Raw genomic sequence first — 26,144 nt, 5'->3', positions numbered from 1 at the left:
CAGCATCAAAGAAGAATCACACGGCTTAGTGCCAAAGCCGCGCAACATTCAGGAAACTGCAGGTCCCTCGGCAGCCTGGAAAGTGTTAGCGTGCAGTACGCCTTCGCGCACATTTTATTGGCCAGTTTGCGCTCTCGGAATTTACGGAAACCTTGTGGTTGGTTTAATTAGTTTTCACTCAGGATCGTGGCTGTTTGGCTGGGAGGAAGTGGATCTGATACAGTGTTGCTTGGATAAAAGAATCGGATCACTAGGAACCGTGAAGCTAATTGGAAGGGATAGCGACGCTACCTAAACGCGAAATAGTGTTAAGGGGTCTGGGGTGATCTTGCTAGCCAGATACAGCTGCCACTTCCAGAGAGGATTACAGGAACTACGTTAACCCGTCCGAAGAAAGGAATTTTTTTATTTGGCTGTGAAACGTACACGTTCATTGAGGAGGAGGAGGAGGGGGGCACTTAGCTATTGTTCTAGCTAGCTGGCTAAGCGGCTAGTTTTTTTCGTGTGTAAATTTAATTTGGCTATATGGCTACGAATTTCGAACCCATTTACGGACTTTCTGAAGATGAAGTAAGTGATTGATGTCAAGTTATTCTGTGATGTGTGGATATCTAGTGCCATTTATTAAAACTCATCTAGCTAGCTCGCTAGCTACCTGACGTGTTTTACAGAACTGTCACACTTGGAGGCCACTGCTAGCAAGCCAGCTAGCCAGGGTGTAAATGTGCATTTTTCTTATTTTTCGTCGTCCCGGCGCAGCACGGTATTTTACCCACGGATATTAGATAAACATGTTTTAACATATGGTATAACAGCATACAGTGCAGTAGATGTCTTGTTTGATATTTTAAATCTCTTCTTGAGACAGTCACATCTTCGGACGAAACTTGTTTATGGCTTATGCCTAAGGGATTTGAGAGTAGCCTTCATCAGAAATGTGTGTCGTTATTCTTGGGTGGCTGGCGGACTGGCTGACTAGCTAGCTGGCGACTAGAGTCAGGAAGCTAGCTAACCACCCATCTAATCGAAGAGGCTACAACATAATGATGTATTGTGTGATATATATAACTGCAAATGCTGTTTCATGGGGTCTAAATGTGGATGTGGAATGAAACAATAACTGAACTGAAATATACTTATCGATGCGTTGTTTGTTATTCACTAACCAAAGCCAGTTCTTCATGACAGATTCGACTCATATTTGTGCTTGCAAATACTCATTTTTTCTTTTTTTTGGCCAGATTCTCCGTCGTGTGTCTAAACGTCTCAAGAGACATGTCGAATATACTGTCCCGTTAGCTAACGCGTCTCTCCCATAGTGTGCTCTGTATTTATTGTGTGAAGTCGAAATACTTTCCGGCTGACACACATTGCCGTTCCCTTTATCTTGGGCCAGTGGACCTCGATGGGTTGTGCGGTCATGGTTCGTACATTGTACTGCGCTGTAACATCTACTGCACGAAAGATTTTTTCCCTCTCCGTCTATTGTATCAACAATATATGGTGTTGGGTCAGCTGCAGCCGGGGTGGGGATGGAGAAACAGACGAAGGACCCTCCAGCCCCACGGGAACTGCAAGCTGTATGGATATTTTATTGTTTTACGTGTAGTAAACCTTTTAAAATGAATGATATGCACGACAGGGATGCAAAGTAGTATCCCAATAATACCAGTTCACCAACTGTGTTGTCCATGAATCCTAAATGCATGTGTCACACTCTCTTCAATTTGCAGATCATACTGTACGCCCTTTTAGTATGTTACCTACTTTGTAATATCAATAAGGATTTGGTGTAAAGAAATGGTAGAGCAGTGCTGTTTGCTGAAGATGAATCATGTTTTAAAGAGAAAACGCTTCATCACTCACTTCAGCCTGTGATGAGTAGGTACTTTGTGGGATGTTTCACTTACATCACAGAGTGCTCTCTTGGCTAGCAAATACATTAGGCAATAAGAACTTAAGAATGGATACCGACATGGATCGAGAAAGACGTCAATAACAATTCCACGTAAATTCTTTTAGTTAATGACATCAGACGTTTTTATCTGCTGCAGGACTGGCTAACTGCCATGGCTAAAGAGGGCTCTCTAGCTAATGAGATTAATATTCATCAGGGCTGTTGTCTTTGATATATTTTGAAACTAATTATGTTGAATCCAGAGGTAAACAGGATTCCAAGTGTTCCCGCATATCCTCAACCACCCTCGGTTCTCTCCTCATGTCTGAACCAACTGTATCCTCTTCAGAGGGGTGGGGTGAATGCTTAACATTGGAAGTCTCAGTTAATTTCCTTTATCTGCTTACACAAACAAGGGTCAGTGTAGCCCATGTGTTGAAAGAGTTTACACGCCTTGGGTCCTTCTATTCTGGTGTACAATATAGTATACCATAAAGACTGTATGAAGTCTTGATATGAGTGAGTACTGAGTTGTGTGCATGCAGTGTAGTATACTGGCTAGGCCGGGGGTTGTGTCAAATGGATAGTTTCCGAAGGTGGGAATTAATTTCCTTTGATTTAGACATGACAGAGTACAACATTTTCAGTTTGTTCGATGAGTAAGTGCAGGCGGTCAACTACTCATGCTTCCATGATTTGTGAAAATACTGTATGTGCGCTAGTATTACAGAGTTACAGAGAATAATGTTTACATTTCAGTAAGATTTGTGTAGTGCCACACTCTTAATTGTGTGCTGAAAGAAACAATGAGACAAAGATAGTTGTTGTTTTCAAAGAAACTGAAATCTTTGGATTATCACTTTCAAACATCAAATTAAAATGACATTCTGTGTTATTTAAGGTCTGGGTGACAGGTCAGGTGTATTCCCTTGAAGGTCAGAAAGGTCACCATAAGTATTTTGCAGTGGGCATTGTCCTTCGTTTATAGTAACAGCATATATTATTATATAACTATATTGTGTCATGCCGTTCAGTTGAAACGATCAGTGAAACAACCAGCCATTTTGCGTTTATCTTCAGTGGCCGTAAGTTATTTTGGTTTATGCTGAAATGTATAATACACACTCAAATAAGAAATGGCCTACACCCTCTTAACCTGTTAGCAGTACTTCATTGCTATATTCATATACAGTTAGCTACTCGCATAACATCCAGCATAACCAATCTAAGATAGCTTTTGTTGTTCTGATTAGCGAGAGTTGTGTGGAATGTCAGATTTGTACTGTGTCTCCTTGAAATTATTATGGAATGATTCTGAAAATTTTCACATATTCTTTACAACTGGCACATTTCTGCTTTTGAGGTAACCACCAGTTTTCTGTGTGTGGTTCTGTTTTTGAAATATGAATGGCTGAACTGAATTGATCAGAGCGAGTTATCTTTTCCCACTTTTTGCCTACTCAGGCCTCCTTTAGGACTTTGTACCTTAACTATGATATACAGATGCAGACGCAGTCCTACTGAAGTTCTTCTTTTACCCAGGCACATTAGCCCCTATGTTTATGGGACACTTATTTTAATTTTCAAATACTAATGAGTATTAATATTTCAATATGTTTGTATTAGAGCAGAAAATTAGATAGTGAGTCAATCTTAGAAACATGATAGATAGCATGATGGGTTAAGGGGTGTCATTTCAGGCAATGACACACAGTCAGTACTTTCACTATTGAACTATGTTTCAAAACTTTATAGGTGTGATGTTCTGTGATGTTCTTAAAATCATATGTCAAATTTCTATGAAATCAATGCTGCTGGTAGTATTGTGGTATATGGGTAATATGTACTTTATTAATTGGTGTAGGGAAATTTGCGTAGCACCTTGACCATGACATACAGTACAGGACATACATGCAAAAAACCACAATGACAAGCATTTTACATCGTAGCATGTCACACTGATTAAAACATGGGAGGTTGATTTTAAAATCATGTGCAGTACAGTTTAAACTTCAAGTGATGTACAAATGCCCACATGCTGATTTTACCTTTTTGATTCATGCCTTATTTGTATCAAGAAAGCATGGATCAAACTTTGTACTTTTTACAGATACCTGTGTTTGTACTTGTGTGCTGCACTTCTTTTTGTGCACATATAAGCACTGCAGCTGACTGACAGTCCTTTTCATTCTGTCATCTTCTGCGCTTCAGACATCATTTATACTGACAAGGATGTAGGCAGGGTGAGGGACAGTTGACTTTTAGATTGCAAGAATTATTCTAGCGTAGCTACAGTTTTGATAAAAGAATTGTAAGCCTAGCATGTTGAGGCTGATATGGTGTAATATGATAGAGGCTGGTGGAAATATTGCTTCAGATCCTAAAATGGTGGGAACTCTTTGCAAAATGTTTAGAAATTAAATTTTAATGCTGCTGTCACAGAGTGGGTCTGGTAATGGTTATAAAAGCATGTCAGTACTTAGTGGTTTCTGCCCTCATAGCCATGCCACTGAGCAAGTGACCTATGAAGATGAATGCGTATGTAATTGTCAATTTTGTGTAGGGCATGCATTAAGGGAATCTGAGAACAAATAGTGAATGTGTCCGAGCAGAGCTGTTAGTGTTTGCTCACAGTCCTGACATGCTTGTGTGCTCATCGAACGTAAGGTGACACAACCATGTAAATTTACTGTGGGTATCTCTCGAACCCCTGACTGTGCAGGTTGACTCTGCACGCTGTTCCGTTTGTAAGTCATGTCAGCATGTGCAGTTTGTTCTGGCCAAACAACAGCTTCAGACCTCCTGAACTGCCTCTCAGCTGAACATTGTAAAGTCATGCAAATGAAGCCAATGCAAAAAGTGGATCACTTTGTGGAAAGTAGAAGAGTAAGATTTTTTTTTTCTAATTAGGGTGTTAAGTTGTTTGCCTAAAGTCTAAGCTATGTTCTGCTGGTGACAAATGTGTGAAGTTACTGACAGTGGGCGCTGTGGTTTTTTGGGGGGGGAAAGGTTAGAGCTAGTTCAGCAATTGTTATGCTTTTCACTGTATATGATTAACAGGCAGATTGTGGCAATGCAGACAGTGAGCACAGCACTCAGTCGAGCTGGTTTGTACCACTACTTAAAAAGGCAAAGCTCTGTTTTGTTTGTTTGTTTTTTTTTTTTGTAATGGTAAGTTCCATTTCCCATCTTCTCACCGTGTTTTCCCGTTTTCATTTTTAGCGTTTAGTGTTTTTGAGAAAAAAAATCAAAATTTGATGCTTTTCTTATGTTAATGATGTAGGTGTCCATGCTGAAAAAGTCGTCTGTTGTTTTACAATTCAAACTAATGTCAAATCCTGTGCATTCATAGTCTGCTTCTTGTAACCATGAGGCAAAGCTTGGAATTCATTGCTTCACCACTCACTCTTTCTGCACATGTTGTTGTGGTTAATTGTTCTTGTTCACACATATGCACACTGACTCCAAATGCTGTTGATGGAAGTCAGCTCTTTGGTGCACCTTTCTTTGTGGAATTTGAATTTATATAATTCTTTATCAGTGCTGTAGCCTCTCGGTAACTGCTGGATATTGAATGGCTAGCATCACGTGCACTCTAGAGACTGGAGACAGAATGGAATGAAACTGATGCTCAGTTTCAGCTGAAGAAATATTGCGTAGTTTCAAGGCTCATATGATCCCTGGAAAAAACTTGACTTATCACTGGGCGTCAGACGATATCAGGGTACTCATTCATCACTCATGCACAGAGACAGATTTAGCTATGTTTAACTCAATTATATTGAAACAGGACCTGCTTGGTCAGTGGGTGTCTGACTAGAGCAACATGTACGCCTCTGGCGTTACTCAGTCAAATGCCTCCTCCATATCTGCACACGTGCATGCAGCCCCAGGCCCAGGACGGGTTTGGGGGGAAATGCCTTTATCCAAGAGTACAACATTGTTGGCAAATGACACAGCTCAGACTCAGTTTAACTGAAGTCATGTTGTCATTTTATAAGTAACTATAAATTAAAAATACTTCACATTAGGGGGCTCCCGAGTGGCTCAGTCGGTAAAAGCACTTGTTCCGAGTGTAGACTGAATGCTACGGCCCGGGCTCGATCCCGACCGTGTCACTAGCCGACAGTGACCGGGAGCTCACAGGCAGAACATTGGCTTTGTTCTGCCAGGGATGGGGTGGGTATGTCGGCAGTGGCTTCAGTCCCATTAGCGACAGCGACCCCTGCTGGTCGATCGGGCGCCTGTGGTCCACGTGCCAAAGCTGCATATGAAATGTCTTCCTCCGACTCATATCTGTGCTAGCTTAGCTTGTGGACTGCAGTGCGAAAAGAAGCAGCGGCTGACATCACATGTCTCAGAGGAGGGCATGTGCTTGTCCACGCTCTCCCGGATTGACAGTGGGGGTTGTGCAATGGGACCGAACATGGATGACAAATTGGGCATTCCAAAAATTCGGGGAATTGGCCATTCCAAATTGGGTTTTTGGGCTTGCTGCAAGCTAGTTGAGTAGTGAGGATAACAGTTGTATGGTATGTTTCTTTTTGTTATGACCTCTACAGTCGGCATTAATAGTTAAAGTATTGTATGTATTGTATGAGTGTACTGTGCCAATTAAGTGTAGGTTTATTAAGTGTATTAATAGTACACTTACTGAACTCCATATTTTGTCAGAAGATTGTTGTTTGGGCACTGTCCCACTCTCAGTATGTTGCTCCAGGATTTCTCTCGTCTGTAATGAGGGAGTCCCTTTGTTCGCTGGCTAGGGAGAGCTTTCAGACCTGTGTTCACTGACACAGGACCTCTCTTGCTTCCAGACTTGCATTTGATAGCTTCTGTGTTTGTATGCTGAGGGGAGGCTGTCATTTGTCTACACTTGCAGCATCAATTCCCTCCATTGGACAGAACAGGTCAAATGTATCTGAAAGGCCTCTGTCTTTTCACTGTTTTAGTAATGCATGTTGATATACTTTGTTTCCAGTTCAGATTATTAGCTTCCAACCATTAAGTCATTGCAACAGCTGTGTATATAATACTTTCTCAGTCTGTTAGAATGCAAAATTAAGACAATCTATTATTCTTGTTCTTGCTGGATAAAAGAAAAGTTACATTTTGAAACTGACCCCAAAATCATGACCTCTGTCCATACATTGAAGTGGTAGAATGTCATATGCTCACACGACAGCACTATGTTCTTGGGGAAGGAAATGGAGATTTCTTTAATGTGATACAGGTGCTGTGCTTTTCAGTGTGCATAATCATCAGACTATATGGTAGGGATCCAAGTATTAGTGTATATTTAAAATTACCCTATAATTATTTTGGTCTTCACTTGATAGTTCACGGGAAAGACTCTGAGGTGGCCCATATAATGTGTAAAAATAGAAGTGCTTCCAAGTGGAGATATTTGTTATAACCTACTAACCTATAAAGGATTTTTACAGTGTAGTGCTAATGATAATTGGGAGCCGATGATGGTATTCTTCCGTGATAGGGATGAAATGGCTGTGGTGTTCCCTGAGGTAAAATCAGTAAATAAATAAATGAGAGAAATGTGCAAATGCCGTTGTTGACTATAATATTCCTTGGATGGATAGGCATACTTTTTATCTTATCAGTGTCTTGACACTAAAAGTTTTAATACCTTCCCAACAATTAGAATGTCTTCATGTAATTTCTAGTTAGGTGTCAAATACTGTATCACATAATGCTCTTTCACATAAATATAGCCTGTGTAGTATTATAATAATTGCACTGAACATGAGTCCTTGTGAAACCCATCACTTATGATTTACAAATTACCATTCTGTTCTATAGGGTCACTTGTTAAGGCATGTTTTCCAGTCGTCAGACAAGACTGCTTTATTCTCAGTGACTGAACTGTTCTTCTTATCGGAAGCGGCTTGCTTCTGTGTCAGTGGCAGTCTCAAAAATGGCCTTCTTGTTCTTTCCACTGTACCCTTAACCCTGGAATGAACTGCAGAAGTTGTTGTCATTTTAAAGGGTGTCCCTAATGATAGGAAAGTGAAGGAGGCTTTTGCTGTTTTCACTGATGCCCTTGGCTGAATCTACATGCAAGAATTTTTATCCTAATCTGCCTGAATCTTCTTTTACATGAGACTGTGGCAATGATGTTTCAGACCATATGAAATTAGCATGGAGAAAGAAGAAAGTTTTTCTCTTGTATCGTTTGAATTGGGTTAGTATGTATTCCACTTTTGTTGGATATAGGAATTCCTCGTATTCATTTTGCCCATTGGCTGTGTCAGTGGCATTTTTATCCACTTGCTTGTCTTTGGTGCAGTCCTCTGTGCTGTTGTTTGATGACATCACCTTAATATTGGCTGGGAACACCATGAAGTTTACCAAACACCACATAACTGTCATTGTCTTCTCCTTAACAGAGCCTGTGTCTGATTACTTCTGTCTGTGGGAACCCCAGATGAGTTCTGTGATGTCATACTTGCGAAGGTATAGGCGATAGCAAATATTTGCAAAATTTGCAAACAAAGAAAAAGAATCTGAAGTTAAGTGAAGGAGGCTTTAGCTGCCCCCCACTGACTCCTCTGGCCAAGTCTCTGTGCGTGCAAGAGTTTTTGTGCAAGACTTTCTGAATTTATTATTTATTCATTTATCTATTTTTACAAGAGGCTGTGAGAGTAACATTTCTATGCACACTATGTTTTACTGTTGTGAACTTTAGAAGGTTTTGGTGTAGTAAAGAAAATTTTGTTAATGGTATTCCATACACATAAATTAAATGTACTGTACACAGATTACTTTTTAGCTACCTAATTATCCAAATTATCAATCACAGCATCACTGAGAGACACTGATGCATTTGTAGCTGGCGAACTATCGATCACAGCGACAGAGCTAGCCTTGATTTCCAGCTGTGCATCCCTGACTTTATTTATATGGAACGCTGCCTTGTAGGAATTGCTTCGGATCAAGGTCACGTGATTCTTTGCTTCTTTATAAAAACACCTGACGTATGAGAAATTCGCGATTTTATTCTTGCAGAGGGGCTCATACCTGCTAGCTCTCTTGGAAATGAGTTTGGATGTCATGGGGTGTATATATAAATGCACCTGGTAAACTAGGTTACCTCAGTGGCAGCTACCTGTTCTACCTGTGGTCTGCTGGCATGGCATTTTACACAAAATACTTGGTTCATACACTAGCTTTAGAGATTGTGTTGCAGCCAGTATGCTCATGGAACATGTTATGCTACTTACAATGAACAGTTAATACATTTCATTATGTTAAACCAAATGTTGTTGACGTGAAAAGCATTTTTACCAGTACCTTCAAGTATTAAGGTTCAGGATGTTAGTGACCATCACCCTTATCCCAGTAAACACTAACTGTCTTTGAGACCCTTTTCAAGCCCTTTTTATGCTTTAATCCTCCCAGGTCCTTCTGAGGTTGTACTCTAAATATAAAATTCAGACTGCGAATGCATTATTCAGGTAGAAGGGAGTATGCTATAAAACTTCAAACGTAAAGTCTGGCTGTAGTCCATTCAAAGTAAAATTAGTTCTTCCCAATCCACCAACAATTCTACACTGCTCCCTATCATAACATCAGCAAGAGTATGCAATTATGTATCTAATTTTGTTTTTTCATAATCTCAATCTAAGTTTGATGTCACTTTCACAAACATTTTGTTTTGCAAATAGGAGACAGCTGAACCGTAAATGTATTGAGTGACTTATTTATTCATGTCAGAGATGCAATATTTAGGCCATTGGGACTGATGTAAATGGAAGGAAGAATCTTCACAGCAAAATCTCACGGTCTGCGTCCAAATCCCGTAACCAGAGAAACCGGCAGCTATGCAGAGCCTTCCCAATGATTAGATAAAAGGGTGCAATTATGCATTCTTTGCATAGGAGTGGAGGAGTTTGTGACCTGTAAATGGAACAGTGAGGCCAGCTTGGCCTGTCACAGTTGCCTGTACAGAGATGGCGTTGTTTTTTTTAATCAGACTGACACAACCCATCCTCAGCTCTTTCCTTTCCTGCAAGGTAATTTTCGTTTTATCAGGTTGAGGAAACTTTGTAAAGGTAACAGTTAACTTTATGTAACTTTGTCATTCCTACTGCTACTTTCTTTTTCACTATTGTGGGAGAGCTTGTGCTCTGCTGACCTGGAAATCCTGAAGAAAGATTGTGATCATTTTGCTATGTGGGTGCCTTCTGCGTTGCTGTTTTTTGTTCCTTCCCAATTTTCTGTGTATCACCTGACGGACTATATCACAAACCTTAAATCTTAAACCTCTTTGTATACCTCTGTACCTGTATTTGTGGCAGTGTGTTTTGTTGGGAGTGTTTGTTCCTATAATTTTAAAAAGTAAGCAGAAATGTCAGCCTTGCTTTTAAGTTTTTTGCTAAGATACCAGGATTAAATTGATGTCAAAAACAACTCTTGAAGTGTACTTACTTTCAGCACTTTAGTCACTGTAAACTATAGTAGATTTCGTCATTATACCAGTTCTTATTCCTGTTCTAAAATTAGTGCTTAGATGACAACATTTATATGTAAAATCCTTGACAGAAAATGTTCAGCATTTCTTTTTACTGGACATTGAGCAGTTCCACATTTCAGTTGTCAAAAAAGAACAGGACTATGCTTGTTCACAGACTTCAAGGCAGCTTCAGCTGGCTTGCTTGCTAATTTGCCAGTGAAACTAATTGCTAACTAGTGATTAGCAGGCTGGCATGAGTAATTAGCTGTATAATTTTGAGACTTAAGACAGTCCATAGAAGTAGTAACAAACTGTCTAGTTCAGAACAAAAATGGTTCAATATTCCACCTTTGACTAAATCATGATCAGGTGTAAGCAACAACTAGATAGCTAGCAATTTACTGTGAAATACTTTCCAGCACAGTGCTGTGTTTGTGGACTGACACTACCCTCAGTGTTAATTATAAACAAGAGCCTAGTGGTATGTCTGAAACTTGTAGGTACATCACCAGTGGTTATTCAGATAGCATGGATAGTGTTTGTCACAAAATGGTGGATCATAAAATTACATTTACATTTACATTTATTCATTTGGCAGACACGTTTATACAACACGACTTACAAGTGAGGCCTGAATTCTCACCAAAGACCTTTACATTTACATTTTGATAATTGCATTCGTTCGTGTCAATGTTGGATGGCCGACCTAAATATCTTGCTGTCCAATGACTGTTCATACATCAGAGTAGCATCAGCATGCCTTTTTTGACTGGTGTGACTGCAAACTACTGTATTTTTGCAGACAGAAAATTGTATTTTCATTCGAAACATAAGTACGGGGCATAAAATAAAAGCCTTTAAAACTGCTTTCTAAGTGAGGGATTCTTGTATCCAGTTTCATGTAGACATTATGGTGCAAGCGTGCACACACAGACTGTTCTACATGGTGGAATGTCATGTGCAAAGTATTGAGTATTGACCTCATTAGAAATTCAACAAGGTAGGCTTAATTGTTGTGTAAGGATTTCTTTCAAAAGCCTTTCTTTTCATGTTGTGTAACATTTGAATGCTGAATGAGGCTTTGGATGTTATTATCAAGAAAATAAATGTGTTTTCAACAATTATATTTCAATGCATTGCATTAAGTTTTATTGCATGTCACTGTGGAGCAATTACAGGCATGACAACAACTGTCCATTGAGGAAGATATGTATGAACAAATGTTAGTTGTAATGAGAGATGGATTGTAATGGAAGGTCACTACTTTTTCTAGTTAGTTACTAACTAGCCAGACATTATCTGAATGCTTCTTCTGACACACTTAGTACATCTACACAGCTGTCTTCATTTGCTGTCCTTGTCATGTTACTCCTCATCAGGTGTGTTTTTCCTAGGGGCTTGACGGCTGGAATGTGCCTCCACATTTTTAAATCGATAGTAGAGGCAGCTATCGAAATAAGAGACGTGACAGACATGGTAAAGGCTAGCTAACTAGCTGTCAGACTAGAACTAGCTAGTTAGTTGTCAAATCAAACTGAAGCTCCCTGAATTTTGCCAGTGGAAATTGACAGGGAGGTCCTGCCATTGGCTTTGCCTACAGTAAAGAAAAAAAATTACAAAATGGGAACAGGACTGAAAAGGGTGTTTATTTGGATGTCTTGCATTTTACAAGGGTTCTTTGACTAATGTAGTAGGCTGTAATATCTTTATGTATTTCTTTATGCAAAAAAAGCACCCAGCAGAGTGGCTTGTGACCCTGCAACTGTAAACTGCCGAAGAGAACCCGCGTTAGCCAGTGCTAATTTCGGACCCTGTTGGAACCACAGGTTTTAGCTCCACAACTATTCCTGTGAATAATTCATTGTTCAGGAACAATAAGTGAATCATCTTTTTACATTTGATTTAATGAATACCAAAGTAAAGAAAGTGGCAAAGCCAGTTTCATCAGAAGTTTGCTTGTTTGTTGACTATCCTAGTTAAGACATCTTGAAATGTGTAACTTTGTGTACCATGGGCTCTGCATTGACTGTGTCTCTCAAGCAAACATAAAATGACTTTGTTCTCGTGGAAATGTTTACTACCCAGGAGTAGTGTATAAAATGTAACTATTTATGTTTGCTAGGTATGCGAAGATTGTCTGGCCCTCCACCAGAGGGAATGGGCTGGATTGCTTGTGTCAGCCATCTTCTTGGTGTTCGGTGAGGATCCGGCTGAAATGGCAGTTTAGTATGCTTTCCTGGTTTGGCATCCCCTCTTGGTTCTTAACCCAGAACCAAGACTCTAAAAATAAATCTTGAGTCTTGACTTTTCTGTCTTTAAGCAGCCATTGAATACCCTTAATCCTGGTGAATCTTCTTAGCTGTAATCTAGGTAATGATGTTTGTTCATGCCGGAAGAGCAAATAATTTGGTTATGTTTATTGGCTCTGAATTAGTGGTTGATCTAACCTTACATCAGCCTTACCATGTCCTGATAATGCCCTTTCCCATTACATCCCATTGAAGCCCTCCTTACCTGGATGAATTCATTCTCACGCATGCGTCCCTTTAACAAACAGATCGATATACATCGATTGATAGGTATATGTATGTTAATTGCAAGATTTATTTTTAGAGTCTTGGTTCTGGGTTAAGAACCAAGAGGGGATGCCAAACCACGCAAGCATACTAAACTGCCATTTCAGCCGGATCCTCACTGAACACCAAGGAGTTGGCTGAAACATTGCTTTTAGTGTTACTGGTGTGCATATATGTAGTATGTATGTGGTGTGTTTGGAAGAATAGCAGAGAGAATAGGGCAAATAATTTTTATTTTAAATGATACATATGTCAAACATGCTTTTATATATTCTGCATTATCTTAAATAGTGTGTCAGAAACAAACTGTATGAAAGGATTCTTCAGTTTAGAGTTAAGATAACTGTAACTGTTGTAACTAACTTTTTGTTTACGTATTTTATTTGAGCAATTTCTTTATTAGAAAACACATCAGTTGGTCATGACAGTCTGTGGCAGCTGCCAGACCTAAATTCCAGTCACATTCGAAACAGATTGGTCCTCCAAATCAAACCACATTCACATTGCAGACTGGTGCACTGTGCTTTAACGAAATCCAAAGCCATGTCACGTGCAAACTGTGCTGTTTTCAGGCTGTATATGCAGTGCTCTCTCTCAGTGAGACACCTGCTACTTTAAACACTACAGTAAAGAACTGCACTTCGATGACGATAACGAGGAAAGCGCATATGGAAATTTTCTGATTACCATTGATATATGTTGGTCATGTTAGGCTAATGTAACTTGCTTGACCTTGTTAAAAAAATAACATTAACTGATCAGATGGTGTATTATGCAGCTGTTATCAGGGTAATTTGGAGTATCTGACGTTACGATTGTGTGGGACTGAGGTTGGAGGGCCATGACATTCCCAGCTTATTATTTTAGCCATGCTGTTTTTATCAGGTTTTTGTTACTCAGATCTTCCACTGTTTGTAAAGTTAAATTTAGTAAGCTGATAGCACATAAAGGTTGTGCTTGTCTTATGATAAGAGGTTGTATGATGTTGCTTCATCACACCTGGTTTTATGCTGAAATGACACCAACAAGAATGGGAAAATCTTTGCTTCCAGTACTGTTAATAAGCACTGGACCCATACTTATAAGTGTTAGTGGTAACACATTTTCATCATGCCACATAATGACTCAATTACATAAGTCCAAGCAGTCGACTGTTGTCATTGTGCAGAGGAATGATGTAGTGGCAGTGATGATGGATCCCTCAGCTAATCCAAGATAATGAATACACGCGTGTCAGGGTTGTTATTGCTAAATACCTGGGTGTGTGAGTGAATGGACCCCGGGGCCGGTGACATGAGTGACACTGCTGATCGATGGTGGCGTACGGTGGGTGCAGCCGGCGTGTCCTCACAGAGAGTCACCGAAGTGACGGACGATTGTGAAATACCCCAGCGGTGTGCGGGAGTGACCTGGTGACACAGATGCATAATGTGTGTGGTGGCCCGCTAACAGAACAGTCGCAGCGGATGGTGATGACCATTACATGCAGTTAAAATGTTTGTTTTTGTAGCAACCTCTGATGACAGGTAAACAAGACCGTGCTACGTGGCTCTGTCTTGAGTGTTTTACGCATGACAAAAATGTCTAGCTCTGCCTGATTTGCCTGGACTCTGGCTAAGCAAATGTCATATCTGAGGCTGGACAATAAACTGACCGATGGTGTCGATTTACAGTGGAAATGCCTCCATCTTGGTAAGGTGGATCTGTGGGAACTCAACTTCAGTCATACATTCTTCCTGTTAAGTTAGTACCTGAGGCACAATTAAAAAAAACAAAAAAACAAACTGATATCTGGCTATTTGAAGTAGTAATTTTGTTATTTGTGCCTAACTGAGGGTTTCTTTTGAGACTTTTGAACTTTTGATCGAAGTATGAGCTATTCCATTCAGTCCTCTTCCCTGACAGTCTTTTGTTAATAGGGACTTAATCGCAGTTTCTTACCATTGGCATGAAAAGTACAGCAGGTGGTCAGTCAGTAAAAAAAAAAAAAAAAAAAGCATACTTTGGGAGGCATACTTTAGAACACTCACATGCTCTGTTGAATGTTTGATAAAATGAGTGCTTTACTGCAGGTGTTCTTAATTGAAGTGTTTGCTTGTGTGAAAGCACCTGCTTGACATATAAAAACGTGAGCGTCTCTTCAGCGCCTGTAATCTGCAACTCTTTTGGCATCTGTAATGCCAACCACCAGGCATGTTATGAAGTTTGGAGCTGAGGGGGAAAGAGAGATAAATGTTAGGCATGCTGTCAGACCTAATACATTTTATTAGATTAGAAGAAAAAAAGATTACTAAAATATTACTAAAAACATTTGGCTGCTGAATTTGCTGCCTTGCTTTGAGGTGGCTAGTTACTTGTGGGGTCATTCCTAATCAAATATTAAATTTGGTACACACATGTTTCCTTGGATACAAATTCATTAAATATTTTATTAACTTGGTTGTAGTTACTGTTAAAGGAATTATTGCCATTGATAACATGATTGTAAATTGCTGTTCTATCAGGACAGAACTAGTTCCAGGAGAAGTCCTGGAATATATCTTGCTTGGTCATGTTGAATCATAGTCAGTTCGGTCTTTATTTTTTAATTCTTAATTGTAAAATTTCCCAGTCTCCAGTAATTTACAATGAAAATCCAATCAGTGATCCTCCACGCTTGAGTGTTTGCATGACTTTGAAAAGACACTTCAGACAAGAATATGTGCCAGCTCATTAAGTACAACCAAAACATTCAGTGTAAATCATAATAAAGGGAACGTCAGGTTGTGTTATGTCACTGTAAGTCCCATTGTTGGAGAATGCAGGGAATTGAGATGGGATTACTTGACTTGTAATACAAGACTCAACAGCAATGGAAGGGGAATTAGGGACCATGATGTTATGCATTTTTTTTTTGCCCTTCATTCACCGTGTAGGCTATGAGCAATCTTAAATTAATCTTAAATTGCAGGTGGGTGTGAAGACACTCGCATAGGTCACTTTTCTGGGCCTCCCCCTCATTGAAGTTTTGTATCAAAACACCAGCTCAGCTTTAAAATGGCTGTGACATTCAGCGTTAAATTCATCTCCAGCAGAAGTGCTAAAAGGAGATGTCATCTCATGTTACTTATCCTAATTTTGGTGAAATCCTCTGCAAGGTTAATTTAGCTTGGCCAGCCCTTGGCAGATATGAAATGAAAACAACTCGGTCTGGGGTCTGCCGTTCACAAGTGGAATGTGAGCAGCACACCCCGACTCTTAGAGAGCGAGGGAGGAGACGTTTTAAAGCTTATAAGCATACAGTACAGACCAGGCCTGAGAACTGATACTTGTGTGCTTGTCAGTGGAAAGTAAAGTTAGCTTTGCAGATTCAACTTTGAGCAAGTCCCCTACTTTGCAGATTTGGAAAAGACTGAATGGTAGAAAAGTCTCTATATTTGGTCACTGTTGTTGTACTTCAGCCCCAGGGAACGCAGATAACATCAACGATTGGGTTGTGTAATCTCTGAGGTAGTCTTTAAAGTAACTGTGCTGTTATGAAATGGAAACACATTCGATAGTAGATATTTGAAAATCCGGCTAACTATGATAGGCCACTGCATGTGTTGTGTAGCTTTTCTCTCGTCTTGTCTGTGAAAATGTAGGTCATGAAAATGTGGCTTCCTTTTTGTATGAGGTACCTCAGCTTGTTTTCTGGAAAATAATGAGTGTCTGACACACATGATGCATGGTTTAATATCTGTATCAGGCTTTAAATAGTTTTAAATTCTCTGAAGAAGTCAAGACTTTGAAAATTAAACTCAAGGGCAGTGATTGACATCAAACTCAGATCAGGGTGATGGCCCTCACTGCACTTCTGTAAATAAAGGTAGTATGTCCCAACCAGAGATTTATCCTTGGTTTTGATATCTCCAGTAAACAACCAAACCCAAGTTTAAATTAAATTACATCATAAAACACAGTCTGTCATCACCAAAGTGTTCCAGTTTGTGCAAAAAAGCTCCACAGAGAATGATTAATGTTAATCTTTTTTGGACTAGGCATTATGTTTACAGTGTATTTTTACTGAACATGTATCAAAGGCTGCCTAGAGCGCAACCGGTGGACCAAATCCACTCTTCAAATGGCTTGGTCGTATTTCTTGATTTTTTTACGGCCTCTGGGTGAAACTTTGGCATTGACAAATTGTAAGAAATACCCAGTATGTTTGCATAAGCTATATAAGTGTATGTGTGAAGTGTAGGTGCTACAATTCTTACGTTCCATTACAGATTTGTTTGCTTATTTTGTACGGAGGCTGCGTTAGTTATGTTGGTAGTAAAAGTCTTCCTGTCTCACAGAAATGTTCTTAGAGTCCTTAATGTTCCAAGGTTCTTTACAATGAGTGTGACGTCTGATCTTTTTTATTTTGATTATCAAACCAATCAAATGGCATTTAAACTATCATAAGATGCACAATGATCTCCTGTCACATCAGTTATAATTGCATGGGGTAGTGTATGAACTTATTTAACTATTTGAAAACCTGCCCATAAATTCAGCGCTAGTCAAATTTTCTGTTTAACATCACTTAATAGGCTAGTGATTTGTGTCTCAGGAGACAATTTTGACAGTTTTGTTGAGATCACAATGCTATTTCAACCTTTACATTATTTACCTTTACATTCACTTTCTGTGTTTATATAACTACAGCTTGCTCATGGTAATATCCTTGTAAAATACTTTGATCTTGTCATATAACCTATGTGTTTCAAAGCACGTTTATTCTGAACTCCTCTTGGCTGTTATCAAGAGGATTTCAGTCCTGTCAGATAACATATTGGGGAGACAATCTTTAAGTCAATAACAATAACTACCAACCAGCTAAAAGTGTTTCCTGGACAGAAGCGAGTAGAAAATTATGGGATGGTTCTAATTTATATTGCTGAACTTCATACAGAAAAAAAAGAATATTATTTTTTGTGATGCAATCCTGGAACTTTAATTATTACCAATCCCAAGGTGCCCATGGTATATTTTATCTGGGTTGAGTGTAATATGAATTGACAGTGATCTCTTTAGGGAGAAGTCAGTTACAGACAAATTCACAGGTCATTGAAATTTGCTTCCTTGTGTCCTATGGGAAAAAATAAGTAGCCTATTGCTGCAGTATGCCTCTTATCTCCTCTGCCAAGCCCTGTAAGATTGTGAAAACTCAGCACACTTCAGCAGCTTGTGCAATAAATGTGAACGCTTCCTCTTCGAACACACCTTGTCTCTTCTCTTTTTTTTTAGGTACTTGGTCAAATAATGCGAACAGTGCAGATTTTTTTGTCTGAAGGAAGATTTGTTGAATCTGAAAAGCTTTTAATTGGATGCTTCTTCTCTTTGCATTTCAGGATGATTCCCGAGTTCTTCGCGTCAAGGTTATTGCAGGCATCGATCTGGCAAAGAAAGACATCATCGGAGCCAGGTGAGGGAGGGGGGCTGGGGCGGGTGGGGCAGGGGGAAGGGTGGGAGAGCTGGGCACAGGGTGGTGCCCAGTTGGTTTTGGTACAAAACCACAGTATGACTTCTAGTCGAGATGCGTCTAGCAGTGACTAAATTGATGAAGGCTTCTTCCCTGTCTTGAAGCTTGCCTTCCCATCTGAATTTGAGTAAAGCATCTTTGATTAGCGTATCATCTGATTGAGTGCCAACACTTATTTTGCAGTCGGTTGTGTAACCTCTCTGATGTAATTACACACAAGTAGCTCTGGATTTTTTTCATGGTAGTCTTTCATGATAGTCAATTTTCAAATTTAATTAACTTTTCAGCTCTGTGAATCCTAATTAAAATCTTCAGTCTTCAGAATTAATTTTTTTTTTTTTTTTTTTTTTTTTTGGATGAACTGACCATTACACTGTGGTTGAAAATTACCTAATTCAGTCTTAAACTGAGCTCATGTTTTTTTTAACTTTAATTAATGTCATGAATTTGCCTACAAGGTCGTATGAGTCTGTTATTGTGGTTCTGACCTACTGAAATAACACTTACGTAAGTGTTAATAAGACACCACTACTGTGTTTATTAGTTGTAAGGTATTATTAGCTTAACTTATAATTGAATTCAAGCCTGAACTGTGTTTTTTTTCTTTGGGAAAAAAGTCCGTAGGCAAAAATGAGCCCCTGGCTCAGTTATTTATCTGGACACACCAAGCCCCGGCCAACTAAATTTGTCTTGTAATGGCAAGTGGGAAATGCTTGTTACATCCAGCTGAACACAGTTCCATGGTTTTCCTCTCAGTGAAACCCACCCAGGTGCCTTTTTGGTCTATTCCTCCTCTAATTGAAATTGTAAAACCTGGACCAAACAAAGAACGGTATCTTGCAAAGCTATCAGATTGCATTCTTTGAGTACAGAGTGTTCTATTCATGACTAACAGTGCTTTTAGTGCTGTTATTATCATTTGGCCATAGTAACCTGCTGAGTTCAGAAATGGACAAGGACGTTGCAAATCACGAGAGGCACACCAAGGGTACCCGCATGACATTTCACAGAGAAAATTTTCTTAGCCTCAGTTCCACACACAGCTTGGAATAATATTTCCACGCTCGGCCTGCTGTTTAGGTCCTTGACTTAATTTGCCTTTGCTTATTCTTAGCTCATACTTTGTTTTACAGACCGCAGGCTCCTTCCATACATAAGTTAGACTCTGATGCACATTGCTGGACTAATCTCTGAAGTAGCTGGATTCCAGGCTGTCATTCACTCACAGCTCAATTTTTTTTGTTATAATAATGGTGCACATTCATTATGTTTGGTATAAATTGGTTTAAATTCGCTACCATCCCAGCACTCAGAATATGTTTGCAGCTGTATGGTCTGCTCATCAGGCTTGTTGTAGCGCGTTGGTGGTAGCTGAATGTTATACTGCAGCGTTTCTGCTGTAGCCTCCACAGTGCACAGGCTGCACAGGGGCGTGTTCAGACAGATGCGCTCGCCGGTCCCACCACGCGTAAGGCAGGACAGCGTTAGCCTGTGTGCGGACCGACACGGGAGGATGGGCGGGCGGGAGAGGGGAGGCCCTGCAAGAGGCCGTGTGCAGCTGCAAGCCGCAGCCGGAGCCCCCGCCCTCAGGGAGAGGGTGGGTCTGTCAAGGCTTTGTCTCTTGCAGAAGACCAGCTCCACCAGACACAATACCCCGCGTCTCCCACGCGCCTCTGAGAGTGACGGCTGCATTCTCGACTTCCAGCGTGACAGCGTTTCGCCCTGCCGTCTGCTCTCACAAATATTTTATGGAACGTATGTTTACGAGCTCATGCATGAACCTCGACTCATTAATTTATTTGATTAGTACAGAGGTATGTAATATGTATTTTTAATACGCATCTCGCAAACCCCAGTGATCATTTTTGTGAGCCACCATTGGTTTCTGACCCACAGTTTGGAAACTGCTGTTGTTGGAAACTATGAGTAAGCAAAACTTTGACCCAGCCATTTATTACTGATTAGAGACCTGTACTTCACAAAGTGAACTGCTGTTTGCTCTTATTAAAACTTCAGGACCTGGTGCCAAATGTTCCAAGGGAAAACATAATAATACCAACCTTTCAACAATGCCTGTTTTCTATGAAACTAAAAAGGCTTAACAATTAACAGCCTTGTTACCCGACTGCTATCTTGGAGGTTGAACTTTAACTCTAGAGGGACTGTTTCAATCTGACAGTGATGAAATGGTTTTTGCTTTTCTCACTGGTATTTCTCACTGTATAATGAATGTCCCGTGAAGACAAAAAAGGAGTGTTTCTGCTGTTATGTGAAAGCTTGCATAGTTTTCCTCTTTATCGTCAAGCCAAATGCTCTATTCATTTAGCTAACATGATGTATCTAAAACAGTTGTTTTGGAAGTGTGGTCTGTGGTCTGCACCACCAGTTGATACAGATTTATTTAAAACAATGACCAGATATAAATGAATAAATTAATCAAATTACAATGGTACAGTCATACTTAATGAACATAACTACCCTGTGAATGTGTATGCTGGTTTCTTTTAAATAGTTTTTAGTTCATTTGTTTTACTTCTGAAACTCGACAGTGGATTTTTCTGATCAGGTCCATGGAGTGGCGTCAGCAGCACAGTGTCTGATTGGTGGGGTGGGTGAGGGGAGGCACATACAGTGAGCACAAGAAGAGATGGAATTCTATTACCTTTCCTTAGCAATTATGAAGTACAAATCACAGCGGAGATATCGCAAGCTACACATGAGCTAACAGATGATCAGTTTAGCTTGCAAGATAGCGATGCTAAGTTTGTGGTGAAGTTTGTCACTTGCAAAAAGTCATGGGTTTAATGTGCTATTACAGCCAGTTCCTCTTTATAACTTAGTCAACTAGCTAAGTATATCATAGTCATCTAGATGAACAGCCGACTAGCTAAGTCTGTGTTATAGCTAACTATCAAGTTATTTTAAACAGATAGCTAATGTCTCTCGTTGAGAACAGTTTAACGATTTTTATTCACATATACCCAGAATATTCTTGGAAAAAAGATACTTATACTAAGGATACTGAAAAATACTGTTGAACTAAGCTACATTGTTTTCACCTGTAAAGATTTATAATCTTCTAATTTATATTTTCTTCTCCGTGAAGGGTTATACTTACATGTACCTAAAGACTGGATGTTTTACTGGCATGTGTTGAAAATATCATTTTATTACTGACTGAAAGATATAAGGGAACTGTGAGCATACACAGGATTACAGTGCATGCTCATGCGCTTACAGTGTAAATTTGCCTTGATTTCTTATGTGTCTTTATTTCTGAGGTTCCTCAGAAGCTTAATCTTTGAGAGGCTGTGCTCTAACCTTCAAAAATAACCATTTGCAATGGACTACATTTAGCTTTTTTCACCTTCTATTATATATACACATTACTAAAAAAAAAAACATTCCACTCCAGTTTAGAAAACATAACAGCAAGACACTATAAATTGGTGTTACATTATTGCTTTGCCCAGTTATGGACACAGTGGGGAGGAGGAGATTCAGTTTCATCTTACCGCTATGGAAGTTTTCTCCTAACATTCCTCTGAAATGTAGGGAATTTGCCAAAAAGGTAACACTGAAACACATTGACTTGTACAGGCGTTTCTCCGGAATGGTGCCTTGATTTTGTTCTTGTGAAGATCTATGTTGACAGATTGCATGCATGATAATAGGAACGGCGTGCTAAAAATAGGAGAGCCGCCGCCCATGGTGCGGTCTGCAGTCATGAGAAGAGGTGGAACCAGACCCTCCCCCGCCTCGTTTCGCTTTACACACACTGCTTCTCCGGGAGGGACAGTCCCCAGAAGTCCTCCTTGGGGGCGAGCATCAGCTTCTGACAGAATTTCGCTTAAGTAGGGCAGTGCCTTAAGCGTGCTTAATTTGTTTAACTACCCTTTATAGTAGAAAATGCTGTATCGGCTAACATGAGCTGTGATGGTTGCTTTGTGTAGTATTGTCCTTATAAAAAGCTCAGGTTTTCCTCCACTTAGGGATTGGAAAGAAAGACGTCCTGCCCTTTATTTCTCAGCAGTCATGTGATATGTGTTAAAAGTGTGCAGTGACTCAACATTCAGAGAAATGAAGAAATCTCTCTGATAGTGCAGGACAGAAAAGACCTTGCTCGTTTGTTTCTGTCTCAACCCTAACCGCTCTGTAAGAAAGCGAGGCCAGCCATGTTTGCTTGATCTTGCATTTTTAGGAATTTAGGACCTACCATAAATTTTAAGCGTTCATCTGTAGCGTAATTTCCCCTGAGCAGACTGCACCTTTATGGCTTACTAACTCAGTTTTTATGAGTCTATGAACCACTTTGCCATGACAACAAACAGTTAGGCTTACCTAGACCGTGTGCTCTGTAGCTGCAGTGTAAATGCAGAATGCATTGTCTGTGTGCTGTAATTTAGAGTGGCTTAAATGTTCACCAAATGCCACTTTGAGCAGTTTTAACTGAGCCCATGTTAACAATAAAAGTGTTCATTGCAGGTGAAATTGAGGTGCAATATCATAAGGCAGGGTTTTAGGCTGTTCACGAGCCAGGCCGTGTCAGATGCTTCATGGTAGCTGTAGTTTCACAGACTTTTATCAACCTCCTTGTTTTCCAGAGAGCTACGAGTCTGGATTGAATGCTCTCCTGCTGGTGAAGGGAAAAACGTTTAGCCCTACGTTACTACTCCCCAACACCCGTCATGCCCCGAGGATTTTTGTCACTGCGGCACCCAGCGCTGAAACGCTGCCTCCCCCGCCCTCCAAGCCGAGGGAGTAAATCTGCCTCGGTTACGTAAGGCTGCCTGCCTCCATCAGATCACACTGCGCGCTGCCCTGCGTGCGCTACGCTAACCCGCCAAGATGCCTCCGTCCACATCCTGGCAGCCTGCTGGCGTCCCCTGGGCACGGCCAAAAGCACACAGAGGGAGCTGCGCACGGACGCTGCGTGCTCGCTGCCCACGCTGCGGGGAGAGCGCTTAGCGTGAAGCCGCTTTCTGCGCAGTGACGTGGGTTTGCGTGAGCTCCACCGGGCTCTGCCGTGCGCACTGCCCAGGCCTCCTGCTGCAGAACGGGGCCCTTCGCTCTAATTGTCTTGTCTAATTCTGCAGCCACCAGCAGTTAGCACTTCATCTAACACCCAGTTCTTACGAGCCGTAGGCTGGATGCCCAGTCCTCGTGGCTTTCAGCTTTGAACAAAACTGTTGGCAAGCCCTTTTCCTCTCTTAAAGTGCGCTGGGCTGGCTTCTAGATTCACGACTAAAAGTGCAGAACCTTCTAGTAGTTTTTTTAGACATAGGGGAAAGCCAGTCAAAATCACTGGCTGAAATTCTTATTTAGCTGTCTGCAGAACAGGCAAACATGCTAATCCTCTATTTATTGCCATGGATTTTGACACGGTGTTGGTGGCATATAAAAGAACTTCATAGTGCTCGGTATATTGTTTTCCTTTTTCCATTATCTTAAGGTCTGAATGTTAATATAAAAGTTATTCGATTGTAATTTTGTTCCTAAATTTAATCACTCAGCAATTTGTTTGGTAAGTGCTCTTATTTAGGAAATACAGAGCAGACTATAAATGGCAAGAATATGTGCCAAAAAAAACAAAATAAGTCTGTAGGATACAACTGGATATGGCAACACGTAGCCATCTGGAAGTGTACCAACTCCCAAAATTACTGGCTGTTTGCTATCAGCACAATGGAAAAAAAACAAAAAAAAACAACAATTATCAGTACTGCCTCAGGTCTCTTCCCCAACTGGCAGATGAAGGCAGGCGAGAGCTGCATGAATCAGTGTATGCCATCTGAAACACTGTCCCGATTAGGAGGGCAGGGATGAGAGCGAGTGGGCACTTGTCTCAGAGCCTCAGAGGAGAGGAATGTGCAGGTGACCAGCAATAGAGGAGTGCAAGGAGTGTGCCAGCTTGTAGGACAAGTGTATAAGTAAGTGAGGATAGTGTGGTCCAGGGCCTGGCCAGCAAAAACTGGCAAAAAAAGCAACAGGCTGCAGCTGGTAGCTAGTGGAGGAAGAAGAGAGGGGCCCCTGAAGGTAGGTGGGGATAGGGAAAACCGGTCTGGCTGCAGGGCTGCCGACGAATTCAGGGCGTCAGATGGCATGAGCAGGGACGCCAGCAATGGCGAAGATACAGCAATAATGAAAGACCTGCAAATGAAAGCCCTGTGCTATGCAAAATAGAGTTGAATCAAGAATCTTTTTCCATATATGATCTTTGGTGTGCTGACAAAGGGGATGCATTACCTCAGAATGTCCGTTTATGTTTTACTTTCTTGTAATTTTGGGTGTCAACACAGGAAGGTGGTAACAATGGAGCACACATGATCGAACTGGATAGGACAGAAGGAAAGCAAAGGAGCTGAAAAGCAGCAAGATAAGGGAATAAACTAGAGGTCAAGAAGAATATGCACAGGAAAGGCACCCTTAAATTCTGGGAAGTAGCACATATGAAAAAGAAAAGGTTCTCAAAGTCAAGAACTAAAGGCTGGCCACTGCCGAAGGGCTATGGAAACATCCTCTTTTAAGTCAGGAAGGGTTTATTTCCTTTGGGAAAGTTTTGTTGCTTTTAAAGCAGATTTGAAGAATGTCTTATAGAGTATATACCATGACTGTCTGTTACAGTGAGAGAAGACGTAAACCCTGAGCTCATATGATGGAAAATGGTCTTCCATTCTCATGTGATTAAAGGGGACAGAGAGAGAACTACTGGAATGGAAGTGGTGATGCAAAACTGATACACAAATTTCAGCCCATTCCTGTTTCACAGGTGAAAATGCAAGTTAATGAGGTGGTACATTCTATAAACTGTTGCTTAGTCTGTGTTATTCAATTGAGTACTTGATGCTTCTAAGCTGTGCTCACTTTGGGCTGGTTTCTAGGGATGTACATTCTGATTTAGTTAATATTCAGATGTATGCTTTACAAGATCATATATTCAAATAATCGAATGGGGCTCTTTGTGTCCCACTGCACTCTATGATCTCAAACCTAGTGAGAGGAGAGAATGTTAAGTAGGGATTTGAATATGTAAATCCAAAGCAGATAACCTGTTCACGTCCCAGGTGAACTCACTCTAAACCATTGCTGTGTCTGTAGCTGGAGCTACAGCCTGTGATTGGTAATCTTGCCATCAAGCTCCGGGCTGTTGATATCGCAGTTCATGTAAATGACGTGGTCAGCCAGCTCAGGATCCCGAGCTCCTGCTTTAACTTTAACATTCTAATTATCTAAATGACAGTCAGTATTATCGTGGCCCTTCATGTGGTAAAGGTCAGCAGCTAGTCCTTAGTAAAAGAGGGCTAAGTCGTATGACTGAGAATGGTCGATGATCCTTTGGTCAGTTACTCTTTTGCCCAATCAGCAATCACTGTTTGTAACAACGGGGAAACATTGTTAGTAAGTGATGATATACGTATCTGAAATGGTGGTAAGAGAAACATGCTGGATTTGTAAGGTTTTATGTCAAGCATAAATGGGGAGAATGTAACAAAGCTCGACAGCTCTACTTTTGAAATGCTACGCGGTGATAGGCTATTAGAGTGGCTTTTGCCACAGGTGAAAATTGGTGCCTAATATAGCCATAGATCAACATGTTTAGCTCCTCTGCATGATCTTCCTCTGGTCCGAAAACAATGATGATGTGTACAAAATCTGCAATGGGCAAGAAGCCCCTCATTGCTCACCGAAGTGGAAGACTAAAACAGGGGTTAT

At 40.5% G+C, this 26,144-nt stretch overlaps 1 protein-coding gene across 8 annotated transcripts in view; it reads left to right on the top strand.

Annotated features, from left to right (window-relative positions):
- Positions 1 to 204: 204 nt before the first annotated feature.
- The window catches only part of nedd4l (NEDD4 like E3 ubiquitin protein ligase), an 83,510-nt gene continuing 57,570 nt past the window's right edge, over positions 205 to 26,144 (top strand). For all 8 annotated transcript variants that reach the window (XM_036529451.1, XM_036529448.1, XM_036529450.1 and 5 more), the window contains exons 1-2: positions 205 to 570; positions 18,301 to 18,374. In XM_036529451.1, coding sequence (XP_036385344.1) covers positions 526 to 570; positions 18,301 to 18,374 — 119 coding nt within the window. In that variant the 5' untranslated portion in view covers positions 205 to 525. The remainder of the gene's footprint in view (positions 571 to 18,300; positions 18,375 to 26,144) is intronic.

This window comes from Megalops cyprinoides, chromosome 5 (assembly GCF_013368585.1).
Source record: "Megalops cyprinoides isolate fMegCyp1 chromosome 5, fMegCyp1.pri, whole genome shotgun sequence".
In the NCBI taxonomy this organism is placed as follows: Eukaryota; Metazoa; Chordata; class Actinopteri; order Elopiformes; family Megalopidae; genus Megalops; species Megalops cyprinoides.
The sequence above is the reverse complement of the archived record's forward strand: the minus strand, read 5'-3'. Positions and strand labels throughout refer to the sequence as shown.